Genomic DNA, 18,581 nt, shown 5'->3' with positions numbered 1-18,581 from the left:
TTTTTTCTGGTAGATAGTGTGTCCTAGGGAGCCATCAGGTTTTTTGTAGATTAGGACGTCAAGGAAGGGAAGTTGGTTGTTGGCTTCTATTTCCATAGTGAATTGTATTTTGGGGTGTAAGTTGTTGAGATGTGTGAGGAAGCTATCCAGTTTTTCCTTCCCGTGTGGCCAAATTACAAAGGTGTCGTCAACATATCTGAGCCAAAGTTTGGGTTTGTGTTCTGACTTGTCTAAAGCATTGGTTTCAAAGTGTTCCATGTACAGGTTTGCGATGACCGGTGAGAGGGGTGATCCCATAGGTGCTCCTTCTATCTGTTTGTATCTTTGTCCATTGTGGATGAAGTACGTGTTGGTTAGGCAGTGGTTGGTCAGGTCCAAGATGTATTCGGGGGGATTGTATTTGTTTTGAATAGCTGTCAAGGCTTCATTAATGGGCACTTGTGTGAAGAGAGATACAACATCGAAGCTCACAAGTAGGTCATTAGGATGTAGGTTTTGCTTCTTTATTGTTTCTATGAACTGGAAGGAGTTTGGTACGTGTGAAGAGATGGATTCTGCATAGGGCTGAAGTTGCTTGGCGAGAAATTTAGCGAGATTTTGTAGAGGTGAGCCTATGGAGCTGACTATTGGTCTGAGTGGTGTTCCTTCTTTGTGTATCTTGGGGAGGCCGTAGAGTTTGGGGCATCTGGATGATTTTTCTCTGGGGATGATTCTTAGCTGGATTTCTTCACTGATAGGAGAGGCTTTTATTTTGGATTTGGTGGTTTTTTCCAGATAGGTGGTGGGATCTGTTTTTATAGGTTTGTAGGCAGGATCTTGGAGTAGCTTTGATAGTTTTGCTTGGTAGTCCGATGTGTTCATCACCACTGTGGCATTACCTTTGTCTGCTGGGAGAATGATTATGTTGTTGTCTTTCCTCAGGTTGGTGAGTGCTTTCTGTTCTTCTTTGTGTAAATTGCTTCTGGGTGGTTTGCTGGAGCAGAGGATGTTGGTGACTTCAAGTCTGATTTTATTGGCTTCATCTGGGTTGAATTTGGTTAGGCTAGCTTCGACTCCGCATATGATGTTTTCCGTGGGGATGCGTCTCGGGGCGACTGCAAAGTTGAAACCTTTGGAGAGTACTTTGGTTTCAGTTGTGGTGAGGATCCTGTCTGATATGTTATGTACTGTTTGTTTCATGGGTTGCTGTGGAGGGTGGCCGGGCTTCTGGCGTTTCTCTAGTTTGTGGAGTTTGTTGGTGTGTGTGTCTGTCTTATGTGAGGTCTCCGTTTCAGCTCTCCAGACGGCTAGTTGTTTGCATTTGTCCCAGAGTGCAGGGTGGATTTTGTTACAGAGTTTGAGGTGAAGAGTGAGTAGATCTTTGTTGGTTTGGTCTAGTAGGTATCTTTTCTTGTGTAGTTCGTTTCTGATTAGGGATAGTTCAGTTCGTTTCAGGATCCTTTCGGTGGCTGGGGTTTTAGAATGGAATTTAAGTTGGAAGCATGTGGGAATTAATTTGTTGTCTCGGCAGTTGCGTAGGAACAAGAGATCACATAAGATGGTGGCTCTTCGGACTTCTAGTTTCTCGTAGGTTCTTGTCAGCTGGAAGGTTTCCTCCCCGTAGAGGTAAGATATTTGCTTTCGTAGATTTTCACGGGTACAGGAATGCAGGTTTTGGTGTCCTCGGGTGTCTTCCCGTGTAAAAGTTGGGGTGTCCATTCTAAAACCCCAGCCACCGAAAGGATCCTGAAACGAACTGAACTATCCCTAATCAGAAACGAACTACACAAGAAAAGATACCTACTAGACCAAACCAACAAAGATCTACTCACTCTTCACCTCAAACTCTGTAACAAAATCCACCCTGCACTCTGGGACAAATGCAAACAACTAGCCGTCTGGAGAGCTGAAACGGAGACCTCACATAAGACAGACACACACACCAACAAACTCCACAAACTAGAGAAACGCCAGAAGCCCGGCCACCCTCCACAGCAACCCATGAAACAAACAGTACATAACATATCAGACAGGATCCTCACCACAACTGAAACCAAAGTACTCTCCAAAGGTTTCAACTTTGCAGTCGCCCCGAGACGCATCCCCACGGAAAACATCATATGCGGAGTCGAAGCTAGCCTAACCAAATTCAACCCAGATGAAGCCAATAAAATCAGACTTGAAGTCACCAACATCCTCTGCTCCAGCAAACCACCCAGAAGCAATTTACACAAAGAAGAACAGAAAGCACTCACCAACCTGAGGAAAGACAACAACATAATCATTCTCCCAGCAGACAAAGGTAATGCCACAGTGGTGATGAACACATCGGACTACCAAGCAAAACTATCAAAGCTACTCCAAGATCCTGCCTACAAACCTATAAAAACAGATCCCACCACCTATCTGGAAAAAACCACCAAATCCAAAATAAAAGCCTCTCCTATCAGTGAAGAAATCCAGCTAAGAATCATCCCCAGAGAAAAATCATCCAGATGCCCCAAACTCTACGGCCTCCCCAAGATACACAAAGAAGGAACACCACTCAGACCAATAGTCAGCTCCATAGGCTCACCTCTACAAAATCTCGCTAAATTTCTCGCCAAGCAACTTCAGCCCTATGCAGAATCCATCTCTTCACACGTACCAAACTCCTTCCAGTTCATAGAAACAATAAAGAAGCAAAACCTACATCCTAATGACCTACTTGTGAGCTTCGATGTTGTATCTCTCTTCACACAAGTGCCCATTAATGAAGCCTTGACAGCTATTCAAAACAAATACAATCCCCCCGAATACATCTTGGACCTGACCAACCACTGCCTAACCAACACGTACTTCATCCACAATGGACAAAGATACAAACAGATAGAAGGAGCACCTATGGGATCACCCCTCTCACCGGTCATCGCAAACCTGTACATGGAACACTTTGAAACCAATGCTTTAGACAAGTCAGAACACAAACCCAAACTTTGGCTCAGATATGTTGACGACACCTTTGTAATTTGGCCACACGGGAAGGAAAAACTGGATAGCTTCCTCACACATCTCAACAACTTACACCCCAAAATACAATTCACTATGGAAATAGAAGCCAACAACCAACTTCCCTTCCTTGACGTCCTAATCTACAAAAAACCTGATGGCTCCCTAGGACACACTATCTACCAGAAAAAAACACACACCAACCGCTACTTACATGCACAATCACACCACCACCCTGCACAAATAAACTCCGTAGCCAAGACTCTCATCTCCAGAACCAAACGCCTGGCTGACAAAGACCACTTGACAACTGAGTTACAGAATCTCTCAAATGTGTTAATTGCCAATGGATACCAGCAAAACAGGATTACGAAGCTAATCCAAAAGGAAACACCCCCCAAAAACCAAGACACAGAAGAAAACAATGGCATGGCCCTCCTTCCTTATATCAAGGGCACTACAGATAAAATTAGCAAAATCCTCCATAAACACAATATCAAAACAGCCTTTTGCACCAACCAAAAAATAGCCAATATCCTCAGAAACCCCAAGGATAAAATCCAGTTGGAAAACCAAGGGATCTATGAAATACCCTGCAAAGTCTGCCCAGCCACGTACATTGGACAAACAAACAGACGAATAAATGCACGTATCGCAGAACACAAGAATGCCGTCAAAAAAGAAGAAAAAACTTCCTCTCTTTTCCAACACATGAAAGAAACAGGACACGAAATTAATTTTGCAGATTCCAAATTGCTCTTTAACACGGAACATCACCACAAGAGAATAATCATGGAAGCCATCGAGATAGAGAAACACCCTCACAACATGAACAAGCGTGACGACACATCCCGCTTGCCAGACATCTGGAAATTAGCCCTCCCCACAAAAACTGACACCAGATCCAGAGGCACACAGAACGCCAACACCAATCAACCACACCAGACCCAAACCCAGACCCTCTCCACAGATGAATTACTGACACCATCCAGTAGCCAATCCATGGTGGCACCTCCGGATGCTGCACCCCCCTGCAATCCCTACACAGATCTGGCTGACACAAGCCACAAAACCACAGCTCGCCCCTATACACGAAGCCAAGCCAAAGCACAACTAAGTGCAATACAGCCATCTTCTCAGGAAAACTCTTCACAAAGTTCAAGAGGTCAAGACACAAAGACTTTAGCAACTAATCCACACCTAATGACCCACCTAAGTGGTACTCAGGATATCACTCAAGAAATCACTCAAGGTATCTCTCAAGTAATTAAGGAACAAAAGAAGAAAAGGCACACTAGCCTGGGAACTTCCTCTCTGCCCAGAACATTGGAGGCTAGACACCACACCCCCTCTACAGTATTTATAGGAACTCAAACATTGAGATCCCGCTCTGTTCCAGTAACAAGAAGCCGAAAGCACCAGCCTGAAGATAACGAGTGAGACCTCGTCGAAACGTCGCCTAGACACCCCAACTTTTACACGGGAAGACACCCGAGGACACCAAAACCTGCATATATATATATATATATATATATATATATATATATATATTAACAGCGCCAGCCTGACCTTGCTCTTAATTTAATTATATTGCTCTTGATGGGCTTCTTTCTTTTCCGTCTCCCTTTTCCTTTTCTCTTTTTCTCCACAAAAAAAAAAAAGGCAGTCAGGCTATCTGGTAGCTGATTCTATTAAAATTACTGACTCCTGTTTGTGCCCCCGGCAGATTTACAGTCTTGGGATGGCTGGTCTGTGTCTTAAAGGGGAGGGAGACCCTGTTTCTTGCTGCTGCATTTTCTGCGCCTATTTGGAGCGTGACACCAGGACTGCAGCTTTCTGTTCCTGCAGGGGCAACAGCTTTTAAAGATTATACTGATTATATTTCTCACCTGACGACCTGTACAAACTGCAATACAAAGATTAAAGACTGGAGGCGGCGTTTGGAAATCTGGGACAAGGCATAAAGTTTTGTCAGGTTGACCGACTCTTATTTCCTCCCGTATCCTCTAGCAGATTCATGCTGCTTGCTACCCAACCTAGCCGAGCTGGAAAGACAATAATGCGTCAAGTCACTGTGACGGAAGAGGCGACTTAAGAGGAACTGGCTGGCATTCCCTTGTCATTGAGCTTAGCTCAATGTAAGAGGCAACCTTGCCCAGATATTGCCTCCATCTAGGCACAGAGAGCTATGCTTTATTTTATTATTTGGAAATCACGAACTGTGGCTAGCCAACTGCAATTCTGACACTGCTTAAATGCAGGGGGGGGGGACTTTAGAGCAGGGGACAGCAAACTTTTTCAGCAGGGGGCCAGACTATATTGTTTTTGGGGGAAATGAATGAAATCCTATGCCCCACAAATAACCCAGAGATGCATTTTAAACAAAAGCACACATTCTTCTCATGTAAAAACACCAGGCAGGCCCCACAAATAACCCACAGATGCATTTTAAAGAAAAGGACACATTCTACTCATGTAAAAATACGCTGATTGCTGGACCGTCCACGAGCCAGATTGAGAAGGCGATTGGGCCGGATCCGGCCCCCTGGCTTTAGTTTGCCTACCCATGCTTTAGGGCACTTTCCAAAGTAGTTTAAGCAACTTCTAACGGGACAGAAATGATGCCATAAAATGAACTCTGAAAGAAGAAAGATTCCACCAACCTTAAGACAAAAAGTCATAGATGTAACGAGACAGGAAGACAGAATTTTGGTCAAAAGTGAGGAACCTCTTCCTCAATGTAAGAGCAGTTTGGTCAAGTAAAGCAGCAGGTGAGATGATTTGTGAAACCACATTCCTGGAATATTTCCAAGGAAACGCTGGATGAGCAACTGGATGTTTCAAGTATTTTATTTATTCATCGATTCAGATTTCAATTAAATCTTATTGTAACTATCTGATGGCTCAAGGCATAAAGTACATGCTTCACACCTGATCCTTAGCAGCTACACGGAACTGAAAAATACACAGCAGTCCAAGGAAAGCTTTGAAGGGTGTTCCCAGGGCAGAAGGCTCAGCACCCTCTCCTGATGCACTGCAACAACCCTCAAAGCGTTAAGAGGCTTATTGATAAAAAGAGAGGCTCTTTTGCCCTGAAGATTCACTCAATGGCCTGACGCTTCCCTGCAAGTGAATGAAATCAGCAGCAAGCTGACCTTCCGGAGGTCAGCAGATTCCGATCATCTTACAATTCCCAACACATCATTTAGGAGGTCAAAGGAAAAGGAGAGGGCTGGTTTTATTTGCTTGCCTTTCTCACTCCCATACAAGTAAACAAATAATTACTTGCTTTACCCCCCCCCCCCCATTGTTGTTCCTGTGTGTGTGCGCTTTGCATTGCCTATAACGCTGGGAATATTTCAGACAAAAATCATTATAAAACACTTCTATATGGTATCAAAGCAGATATTCTGGAATGGAAATTTCCAGCAGAAATAAATAAAATTCAACGCAAACTTTCTTAGTTCTTTCAAAAAATTTAACATACCACTTAACTGTAAAACAAGAAAGAAAAAGCCCTCAAGGCGATTGTAAGAAAGCTTTTTCTTAACTGCAGTCATACCTCATATTATGTTTGCTTCACGTTACGTTCTTTCAGGTTACGTCCCATGGCGACCCGGAAGTACCGGAAAGGGTTACTTCTGGGTTTTGCCGCTCGTGCATGCGCAGAAGCACGAAATCGCGCTGCGCACCTGCGCAGATACGGCACTTCAGGTTGTGCTCTTTTCATGTTGCGAACGGGCCTCCGGGATGGATCCCATTCGCAACCAGAGGTACCACTGTATGTCTTAGTGCAGGGATGGGGAACCACAAACCCAGGGGCCAAATGCAGAGCTCCAGCCCTCACCAGCTGCTTTCAGTGATGTTTTGCCTGGCAGGAATGTGTCATTGAACATTGTGCTTCTAAACTGGAAAGCTCAGTTGGTTAGAGCACAGAGCTGATAGCACTAAGGTTGCAGGTTTGATCCCTGTATGGGACAACCGCATATTCCTGCATTGCAGGGGGTTGGACTAGATGATCCTCAGGGTCCCTTCCAATTCTACGATTCTATGATTCTCACCTGCCAGGATGGAAACCTCTGGCTACTGTGGGGCATACTGCCTTCCTCCCACACTTTTGCATCTGGCCTCACTTATCCCTAGCATGTTGTCCTATGAAAGAATCTGGCCCTTAGGATTTTCCCTTCCTCACCCTGAGGTTTAGTGTAATGTCTGAACTGGTAAAGCTGGCAAATCAGAGTCTAAAGTCATGCACTTAACTGTTGCCTTGTTTGGGAGCCTTCAGACAGTGCATGCAAATATAGGCACTAAACGACAACATCAAAAGCAGGTTCAACTCCAACAAAATTATCACAAACTAAGGGATGCGGGTGGCGCTGTGGGTTAAACCACAGAGCCTAGGACTTGCCGATCAGAAGGTTGGCGGTTCGAATCCCCGCGACGGGGTGAGCTCCCGTTGCTCGGTCCCTGCTCCTGCCTACCTAGCAGTTCGAAAGCACGTCAACGTGCAAGTAGATAAATAGGTACCGCTCCGGCGGGAAGGTAAACAGCGTTTCTGTGTGCTGCTCTGGTTCTCCAGAAGCAGCTTAGTCATGCTGGCCACATGACCCAGAAGCTGTACGCCGGCTCCCTCGGCCAATAAAGCAAGATGAGCGCCGCAACCCCTGAGTCAGTCACGACTGGACCTAATGGTCAGGGGTCCCTTTACCTTTACCTTTAAGGATCCCAAAGAGCAATCATGGTCAGAATTAAACTCCTATAAATCATACTAAACACAACCTAGAATAATAAAACTGTAGAGTTTGGTTGTCTAGCCCCACCCCTAGCAGTGCAGGAATCACAGCTAAAGAAACTGTCACGAGCAGGGGACTTAATGTCAGAAAAGCATCACAACTATAGAAAGAAGATACTGAGGGGAAGGCATTAAAAACATGGAATGTATTTCATCCTTTCATATACAGTGGCAGCTTGGTTTTTAAACTTAATCTGTTCCGGAAGTCCATTTGAAAACCAAAGCGTTCCAATACCAAGGAACACTTTCCCATAGAAAGTAATGAAAAATGGATTAATCCATCCCAGACTTTTAAAAACAACCCCTAAAACAGCAATTTAACATGAATTTTACTATCTAACAAGACCACTGATCCATAAAATGAAAGCAATAAATAATGTACTGCAGTCAGACAATCAATCATTCGGTAGCTGAACTGGGTTCCACACAGTCACACACAAAAAAGAGCCGCAAAAACAAAAATGCAAAATATATACCAAAAACAGACAGACCTCAACGTAACACTCAAAATGGAAGTGTGGCACGCAAATCAGAAGCGTAACACTCAAAACGGAGCTTGTTCGGCTTCCGAAAAAAGTTTGCAACTTATTTCCGGGTTTGCAGTGTTTGGGTTCCAAGTTGTTTGAGTACCAAGACGTTTGAAAACCAAGGTACCACTGTATATTGTTTTAGTCAACAGAGCTGCCATGTAAAACCTGGCGAGATATATTGCTTTGTTAGCTCAGCAACAAATCTGGATCAGCAGTGTATTAGCAGGCCAACTTAATTAGGGCTGCAAGAACTCAACGACAGCATTATTAGCAGCAAAGCGGCAATCAACCGCGCTGCAAGATGCAACACCTGATCTCTCCAAAGCATTCGTCCCTGGGGCGCAAGGAGTTCTCATCCACTTCAGTGGCATTTGCAGACAGGGAGTCTCATCCAGCTGGCCTGTGCATGGACACAAAGACCAAGGTGTGCATAGGGAGCTGAATGAAGGATTTCAAGCTGCAGGGACCACTTTGAAGGCAAGTCCTCACAGTGTGTGCAAAGCTGCAGCCGAGCCGGCTGAAACTGCTTTAGCGTGCATGCACTACACTTCAAAAAGCTGTCTGCATACTGCGCTTTCAACTCTTAAAACGTTTTCTTATGATTATATATAAACTGTCTTAAAGGTAAAGGGACCCCTGACCATTAGGTCCGGTCGTGGCCGACTCTGGGGTTGTGGCGCTCATCTCGCTTTATTGGCCGAGGGAGACAGCGTACAGCTTCCGGGTCATGTGGCCAGCATGACCAAGCCGCTTCTGGCAAACCAGAGCAGCGCACAGAAATGCCATTTACCTTCCCGCCGGAGCGATACCTATTTATCTACTTGCACTTTGAGGTGCTTTCAAACTTCTAGGTTGGCAGGAGCAGGGACCAAGCAACGGGAGCCCACCCCGTCGCAGGGATTCGAACCGCCAACCTTCTGATCGGCAAGTCCTAGGCTCTGTGGTTTAACCCACAGCACCACCCGCGTCCCATATAAACTGTCTTAAGTTAAAACAAAAAGAAGGTACTGCCTACTCGTACTGCAGTCACGATTTTATTTATTTGTTTCATGAAATTTACACACCGCTTGATTACAAAAGAACCTCAAAGCGGTTTTACAGGGGGGAGAAGATAACATAACAAAACCATCACTAAGAAAAACGAGCAACAATAATTTAAGACACCTGAAGAGTTAAAAGGGACAATAGACTAACAACAGGTTAAAACTCGCACCAGCTTTCTAAGCATCTGAGTAGGTTTGCTGTCTAAATGAAAGTGTTTTTTGCAGGTGCCGGGGGGGGGGGGAGAGTACTGCGAAGGAGCCTGACAGATATCCATAGGCAGGGAGTTCCAAAGTTCAGGTGCTGCCACACTAAAAGATCATGTTCTTAATGAATGCAGAATGGGATCGAAGCAGAAATTGTGCACGGGTTACTTCCGGTTTTCAGTGCTCGCACATGCGCAGAAGCACAAAATGACGTCATGCGCAGAAGTGCCGAATCGCATCACGCGCATGCACAGCACTTCAGGCTGCGAGCGCTGCAGGTTGCGAATGTGCCTCCCACACGGATCATGTTCATAAGCAGAGGTATGACTGTACAGCACACCCCCCACCAAAACCAACCATAAACTATAGCAATGAACTATAGCACACATCCCACCAAAACAAATTTAACAATGAAGCAAAATATGATGCTTACCTCATGTGGATTTCTGTAGCCCAAAAGCAAATTTCCTGCTTTAATGTCCCCATGAACGTATTCATGTTCATGTATGTACTCCAAAGCATCCAGCTAGTGGAGGAGAGGGGGGAAGACAAATGACAAAGGAAACTAGGAGTCATACTGATATTAGGCCAGTGGGTCAGACAGTTTTAGTCAGAAAGCAATAAGCTGAAGAGGAAAAGCAGGTCATTTTCTTAACTCGCGATGAAAGTGGGGGGTGAGGGAGGCACTGAAATTTTGATCTAAACCCATCTACAGTGGTACCTCAGGTTACAAACACCTCGGGTTACAAACACTTCGGGCTACAGACTCTGCTAACCCGGAAGCAGTACCTCGGGTTAAGAACTTTACCTCAGGATGAGAACAGAAATTGCGCAACAGCGGCAGCAGGAGGCCCCATTAGTTAAAGTGGTACCTCAGGTTGAGAATGGTTTCAGGTTAAGAACGGACCTCCGAAATGAATTAAGTTCGTAACCAGAGGTACCACTGTACGAGGTTCGTACCTGAGTACAGCCTCCCCAGCTACCACAATACACAAGCTCCCCAATATCAATGAATAAACAACAGGTGATGAAAAAAATGCATCTCAGTAAATCGTATCAACTTCATTCAATTAAATCTGCCTATGGAAAAAGAAAGCAATGAGTTGTATTCAACGCTACTCCTGATTAAAGAAGGCCCATTAAAGTTGACAGGCATGGCTAACTTGGGTTAACATCAACGGGTCTATACTCTTGAGTAGAACTTGGTTGGATACAACCCAATATTTCTGAAGCAATATGTAATTCCTTTAACGATAACTTATGAAAACGGCACAGCAATCTGCATCTCAATGACATTGCAGAACTTTCCCGTTAGAGGTGCTCCTTTCAGATTAACAGTACACAAGCATCTGTTAGAGACTGTTTAGACAACACACAATTCCTCCAAGCTTCACACTGCTAAGGACCCAATACCCACCATGCGGACTCCAATCTGCAGAACCATTCCCTTGCTGAACTTTCGTCCTCCTCTTTCAAAGATGCTTTGCAGATCCTCTCCTAACCTTTCCATCACCATAAATCTGTAACTATATAAAACACGCACAGAGAGACATAAGCATAGGATTGTCATGGCTTGTTGCCTTGTAATATAAACAACAAAACGTATTCTTCTTTTTGTTTATTTATGTACCACTTAATGTTAAAATAGGCTTCTACGAAGTATAAAAGCCCCTTACACAGACATTAAAATATAAGCACCCACAATAAAACAATCCTATTAAAACCACACAGCAATTCAAACCAGGGACTCAGGTCGAGAGATCAAGGGAAGGACTGTGTACACAGGTCCATGCACTAGGACTGTACTAAACTGCCTTTTAGCAGATTAGATCACTGGTCTAATGCTCTAGTTCAGTGGTGGGCAAACTTGGCCCTCCAGCTGTTTTTGGACTACAACTCCCATCATCCCTAGCTAACAGGACCAGTGGCCAGGGAAGATGGGAACTGTAGTCCAAAAACAGCTGGAGGGCCAAGTTTGCCCACCACTGCTCTAGTTGGTAGTTGGGCTACCCAAGACCCTTCTAATTTGAAGGCCAGGGGGACTGCAGCTGGGACCTGCAGGCTGCAAACCATGAGGTCTACGACTGACCTAAACAGCTTCCTCCTCCTTTTCAGGAATTGGACAACTTAACTTCCCACCCTCAAAAATGCTGATTCTTATTCATTTACATTGTGTGTGTGCATGCGCATGCATGCGCTTTCCTTACCTTTTGCCATTATGTTCAGTCTGGCCAGCTCCCCAGAAGAAAGGAATTCCTAAAAATGTCAATTGTTTCAGCTTCATCCACTTCTTGACTGCCAAAAATGTAAAGAACATTTTTTTAAAAAAGAAGTTTCCTTTTATTATTAAAAAATATGCTTGCTTGTTAAAGGTTTTTTTAAAAAAAAACAACAACAGTTGAGCTTACGGTTTTTATTTATTAATATTTATTCTACTTATATGCTGCCCTTCATCAAAAGATCCCAAGTGTATAACGTTAAGAACACGTATTTCGAAACTGTTAGTAGAAAATAACAGCATAGAAATAATAATACATGCAACTACATTTACGGAAGACAACAACTGTGCGCTTCTGTGTTTGGAAAAGCGTTATTGCACAGTAAGAAGTGCGTAAATGCTTCGACTCGTCTGCCACTCCACTTACTATGCTCTTGTTTTGCAGCTCGCTGGTAGAATTTCAGTTCAGAAAACAAGGGTCCATTTTCAAGGTATTCCTGCATTAAAAAACAAAGAAGCAAATGCATTGGACGCATCCAGTTAATGAATGTCGCTCACAACTAGGGCTGGGCGATATCTGTTTTTCAACATCATTGTATATCACCAGCTAAACATCTCAAGAGTTGAACAGTGGCTGGAGGCACCCCAAAATTTAAAAAACCCTCAGGCCACAAAGCTTCATACTGTTACATATTTTAGACCAGGCATGTCCAGCTTCCAAGAGACTGCGATCTACTCCCACTATAAATAAACTGGCAATGATCTACCCATTGAATTGACCAGAGTTATTGAGGTTTTTTTTGTGGAAGCTTCATCAAAGCTGTTTTTTTATATATATAATTAACCTCACAGGATTGTTGGAAAGAAAAAGGGAAGGCTGGTGGTTGTGGTGAAGAACCCTATATATTGTTAGGGTGTGAAACCTAAGACGCTGGCAAGTTAGCAATGTCATGTGACTTTAAGTAGTCAAGCTCGTTAAGTTGTTAAGTTGCTCAGTATATAAAGAGTGTTTGTTTTCTCTGCCTGCGGGGCGTGAAGCAAAAATGTCTGAAAGCTCCGGAGGTGTTTCTGTTATCTGTCTGCAATAAACCTGTCTTTGGAAAGACAGGCTTCCCTGTGTCGTTATTCCTTTGCTACTGAGACTCTGAAGCTTGTACTGCAACAAGAATCTCTGCACTGGACTTAATTAATGCTCTGCAAAGAGAACTGTTGCTGGTTGCGCAGCGGAAGCGTTTCCTGGACCAGTACACAGACTCTCTTAGGTTATGGGCCCAGTACGTTTCTACAGCTGTATTGTGTGCAGAGAAAGTGAAAGCAGCTTTCGGATGAGAGAAGACCGGCTTGGTCATAAATCCAGCTCTTAAAGGAACTGAGAGGCTGCAGAAAGTTGAGAGAGCTGCGTAAGTGAAGATTTACAGCTTCATTAGCTGCAAAAGGCTAGCTTGACCTCCCGTTCTGTTTTTGTTTTGTTAATAAAAACAGAGGACGGTGGTAGGTTGCTAGTGAAGAGACGGAAGGAAAAAAGTTTAAAAGGCTTCAGAGGAGGCTGGAGGCGTCTGAAAAGTGAGTAAAACAAATCCCAAGGGGAAAGAGAAGCAAGGGCACACAGAGGGAGTAGCAGCAGACCCCAAGAATGGCAGTGGAAAATTTCCAGGTTCCCTTTACAAAGTTGAACTCTGCTAATTACGTGCAGTGGTCTAAGAGGGCTCAAGTCTGGTTGGAAGCCAAAGAAGTGTGGGCTGACTATGTCCAGAGGCGAAAGCCGTTTGTGGCTGTTGCAGCAGATGCCACAGCAGAGCAAGAGGCTGCTGCACATGCTCAGAACAGGGAACATGATAAAATGGACACTAAAGCTAGATGCATGTTGATGGTATCGATAGACGATTCCCAATTACCTCATGTGGAAAATTTAAGTTCTGCATTTGAAATTTGGGAAGCTCTTAGGCGAATTCACCATAGAGCCACCATAGAGCGTGGGGGAACTAGCAGGCAGAGCTGTAAGGAAGCCTCACAAGTGTCTGCTATGGCCAGCAAGTCATGTTTTCGATGTGGCAGCAGGTTTCATTTGATAGCAAAGTGTCCTGAAAAGCAACAGGAATTTCAACAGTCCAAGGTCAGTTTCCGGAGCTACAGGGGAAGACGACGTGAGAGCTACAAGAATCAACGATCCAGAGGGGGAGCAGGTGCTGATAAGGGACTATCTGCAATGGCAGCACAACAGAGTCCTAAAAGGAGCCAACAAACCTTGAAGTGGATAATTGACAGTGGAGCCAGTCACAGTTTAGTTCCAGCGACATCTAGTGGCAGCTTGAAGAACTGCAAGACATTGCCAGTTGCAAAAACTGTGACTATAGCAGACAATAGTAAACGGGAAATGAGCCTTAAAGGCACAATTTATGTTAATTGTTTGCAAACTAACCTTCCTGTTTTTGTTCTTCCAGGAATGAAGAATGGACTTTTGAGTGTGTCATGCCTGGTAAAAAGTGGTTTTAAGGTTGAGTTTGAAAATGATGTGTGCACCATTTCGAAACAGGGGAAGGAGCTAGTTAAAATTCCCTGTGAGGATGGGCTTTTTGTTTTGGATGAAGAGCAGTTAGCAGCAGGTAGATGTTCAACAGGTGAAGCGCAAGCTAAGTGTGTAAATAAGGCTCCTCATACAGGTTGTGCACATCTACTACACAGAAGGTTAGCTCATATATGCTTTAAGTATGTAAGCAAGATGCCAGATTTAGCTGAGGAGTGTAACATTAAACCCTGTCCAAATTTTCTGGATTGTTGTGCTTGTAAACATGCTAAGGTTAAGACATGTAACTATCCTAGATCTGACAGAGTAAGCAAGAAACCCTTTGAACTTGTGCACACAGACGTGTGTGGCCCTATGCCAGTCAAATCGCTTGGAGGTGCGAGATTTATGCAAATTTTGGTGGATGATTTTTCAAGGGCTAGTTGGGTTTTCTTTCTGAAAGAAAAATCGCAAGCAGCTTCCATCCTGATGGATTGGATTGAAGAAGTCGAATGTAAATTTGACACCAGGGTGCGTAAAATACAATCAGATCGTGGTGGGGAATATGTGAACCACACGCTGGAGACGTGGTTAAAAAGGAAAGGTATAGTTCATAGACTTACCAATCCCTATTCACCACAGGAGAATGCAGTTGCTGAAAGAAAATTTCGAACATTACAGGAAGCCATTGCTGCTTTGCTGTTTGATTCTGGACTTCCACAGCGGTTTTGGGCTGAGGCTGCACTGTATGCGAATTATACTTTTAACAGAGTGTACAATAGCACAGTAGGCAACACTCCTTACTTTATGCTATTTGGAAAAAAACCAAAAATTGATCATCTAAGAGTTTTTGGATGTCGTGCTTATGTGCTGGTGCCTAGGGCACAACGTAGGAAAGGCGATCCTAGATCTAAAGAAATGCTTTTCTGTGGTTATCAAGCAAACACAAAAGGTTGGAGATTTGTGAATGTAGAAGGCAATCAAACGAAAATCACAATCAGCAGAAGTGCGGAATTTTGTGAACAGGATGGTTGGAATAAAATTCATGGAAATCCTGACATACTATTTGACGTGGTGAACAGTAACAATGAAACTCAGGCCCCAGGGCAGGTATTAGTTCCAGAACAGGCTGAGGAATTTGAGTCTGAGGACAAGGGTGAGAAATCGTTTAGTTCACCCAAGTCTGTAAAGTCAGAATCTTCTAGCTCTAAAAGTTCACCTGTACAGCAAGAAAGACCTGTAAAGTCAGAATCTTCTAGCTCTAAAAGTTCACCTGTACAGCAAGAGAGTGTAAAGTCAGAATCAGAAAGTTCTTCAACTACTAGTGACAAACAGGTGACGACTAGTGATTCTGGGTCAGAGGGGGAAACTGAAGGAACATCACAGGAACTGTTAAGGCGTTCCAAGCGTGCCAACAAAGGTATACCTCCTGAAAGGTACCAAGCTATTAGTGTTTGGGCTGGTTTGGCAAATTGCGAACCTGAAAGTTTTGAGGAGGTTGAGCAATTACCCCAGGAGGAGGCCAGTAGGTGGCGTGAGGCCATGCAAAAAGAGTTGAATTCTATGAAAGAACTGGGTGTGTTTTCCATCACCAAACTGCCAGAAGGTACCAAGGCAGTAAGTTGTAGGTGGGTGTACAGGATAAAGACAACAGCGATGGGGAAACCAGAGTACAAAGCAAGGCTTGTAGCTCGAGGTTTTACGCAAAGAAAGGGGTTACATTATTCTGAAGTCTATGCACCCACTTCAAGGAGTGAAACCCTACGGGCACTATTAGCAGTTGCTGCTCAGAAAGGGTTCAAAGTGAATCAATTTGATGTCTCTACAGCTTATCTTCATTCAGACTTGGCTGAAGAGCTCTATATGGAGCTACCGCCAGGGTTGAAAGTTGGTAAATCAAATCAGGTATGGAAACTACATAAATCTATTTATGGACTCAAGCAATCTGCTCATAATTGGAATGAGTGTTTGAATGACGTTTTGGTAGGCATTGGTTTTAGCAGGAGCAAGGCTGACAATTGCTTATATTTCAGAGGTTCAGGAGATGCTCAAGAATCTTTGCTTGTTTATGTAGATGACCTGATTTATACTTCAAAGACACAAGAACAAGTAAAAAAACTAGCCAAAGAGTTAAATAAACACTTCAAAGTTAAGAATCTTGGTGATGTAAAGGTCTATCTTGGTGTTCAGATAGATAGGACCAAAAATGGCAGTTTTCTACTGAATCAAAAAGGCAAGATATTGCAAATGTTGAAAAAGTTTGGCATGACAGAGTGTGCAGGTGTTAGAACACCAATGGAAATGGGTTTTGTAAAAGACAATGAGTTCAAGGATAGTGCTGAATTCAAGCGTGCTGAAATCTTTCAGTCAGCACTGGGAAGCTTACTTCATCTTTCGCAATGGAGTAGACCAGATATTGCTTACGCTGTTAACTTACTCAGCAGAGAAGCTTCAAAACCTAGTGTAAATGCATGGAAAGGAATTCAAAGAGTGTTAAGATATTTACAATACACCAAAGATTTTTGCCTTGAATTATCTGCTGAAGGACAAGCACAGATTACTTGTTGGACAGATAGTGATTGGGCAAATTTAAAGGATAGAAAATCAGTGTCTGGCTGTGTAATAAAATTTGGTAACTCTCTGATTGGGTGGAGATCCAAGAAACAGAACCTGATTGCTTTGTCGTCAACGGAAGCTGAGTTCTGTGCCTTATCTGAGTTATGTAGAGATCTAGAATTTTACAAATGCTTGGCACAAGAGATGTATGAAAAGGCCATCACTCCAATCACTGTATGGGGTGATAATCAACCGTGTCTTAAGTTAGCACAAAATGGGCAGTTTAAAGGTCGTACAAAACATTTGGATATCCGCTTTCAAAATGTTTGTCAAACGGTAAAAGCAGGAATTGTTAAATTAAATTACTGTCCCAGTCATGAACATCAAGCTGATGGTTTTACAAAACCGCTTGGGTTTCAGCGGCATGAAAACTTTTGTGAAGAAATGGGTCTGAAGTAATTTTGTTTTTGTATTGCCAGCGAGAGGGGGTGTTAGGGTGTGAAACCTAAGACGCTGGCAAGTTAGCAATGTCATGTGACTTTAAGTAGTCAAGCTCGTTAAGTTGTTAAGTTGCTCAGTATATAAAGAGTGTTTGTTTTCTCTGCCTGCGGGGCGTGAAGCAAAAATGTCTGAAAGCTCCGGAGGTGTTTCTGTTATCTGTCTGCAATAAACCTGTCTTTGGAAAGACAGGCTTCCCTGTGTCGTTATTCCTTTGCTACTGAGACTCTGAAGCTTGTACTGCAACAAGAATCTCTGCACTGGACTTAATTAATGCTCTGCAAAGAGAACTGTTGCTGGTTGCGCAGCGGAAGCGTTTCCTGGACCAGTACACAGACTCTCTTATATATCACTGTGATGTCCTTAGAGGATGGATGCGATAAAGTTGTGAAAAATAAATAAAGAGGATAGATAATAGGGTTCCATCCAGTGCAGGACTTTACTGTACTTTGCCCATGTACCCCCAAAGTCTACCCTAGGGGGACCTTCTCCCAGCCCACTGGAGTAGATTCTGAGGGTGCACGTTTAAGGAAGAGGAAGTTCTCCTGTGCAAATTTACACAGGTCTCCTTCCCTCCAAACCCTCTCAGGTGTTGAGATAAGCAGAGGAGGGACTTTTGGCAATTCCACTGTGCCCTGTTCAGGGTGATGGGGTGGCCCAGGAGAGGGCATTCGTCGTGGCAGCTCCTAGGTTGTGGAACTGCCCTCCACCCCGAGGTGCACCTGCCATCTCCATTCTGTAAATCTAGAGTAAGAATTATTACTCCTGTAAGGAAAGAATATTAATACTAGAAGGTACATCAGGAAATTATGGGGTGCTGTTAGGGACAGGGCCTATAGACATTCTGGAATTGCATGGAGAATGAGGCAAAAATAATAATAGAAGCCTCATATGTAGGGAAAGCAACATTGAGGAACTGCGGGATAGATTTCAGCACTTGTTGAGATACATTGCACTCTTAAGGCCCCTCCGGACCAGGGGTTTGTTTGCAGACGTTTTCTGCAACATGTCATTAACGCAGTAACAGTGCATCACTGGTGGATTTATAATGGGCTGTCCGCACATCATTCTGCTTTATTAGTTGTTCTGTGGCGCTTTCCCCGTGTTATTGCATTATTGCCATCTGGAGGGGCACTCCAGGGACAAAACAAACAAACCCTGGAATTCTTGTGGTATGCAAATTTACAGGATTTCAGCAGGAAGTTAGAGGGCGTGAGACAAAGCAGTCTGTCTACCCCCAAGTTATTTGCAGGCGCAAACATTACCGAAA

General features: G+C 43.8%; 1 protein-coding gene across 3 annotated transcripts in view; it reads right to left on the bottom strand.

Annotated features, from left to right (window-relative positions):
* VRK2 (VRK serine/threonine kinase 2) overlaps window positions 1-18,581 on the bottom strand; it is a 77,046-nt gene that overhangs the window by 45,348 nt on the left and 13,117 nt on the right. For all 3 annotated transcript variants that reach the window (XM_083733496.1, XM_083733495.1, XM_083733497.1), the window contains 4 exons: window positions 12,182-12,251; window positions 11,744-11,831; window positions 10,954-11,062; window positions 9,970-10,062 (listed from right to left, as the gene is read on the bottom strand). In XM_083733496.1, coding sequence (XP_083589622.1) covers window positions 9,970-10,062; window positions 10,954-11,062; window positions 11,744-11,831; window positions 12,182-12,251 — 360 coding nt within the window. The remainder of the gene's footprint in view (window positions 1-9,969; window positions 10,063-10,953; window positions 11,063-11,743; window positions 11,832-12,181; window positions 12,252-18,581) is intronic.

Source organism: Podarcis gaigeae (genome assembly GCF_964106915.1).
Source record: "Podarcis gaigeae genome assembly, chromosome: 3".
Taxonomy (NCBI): Eukaryota; Metazoa; Chordata; class Lepidosauria; order Squamata; family Lacertidae; genus Podarcis; species Podarcis gaigeae.
The sequence above is the reverse complement of the archived record's forward strand: the minus strand, read 5'-3'. Positions and strand labels throughout refer to the sequence as shown.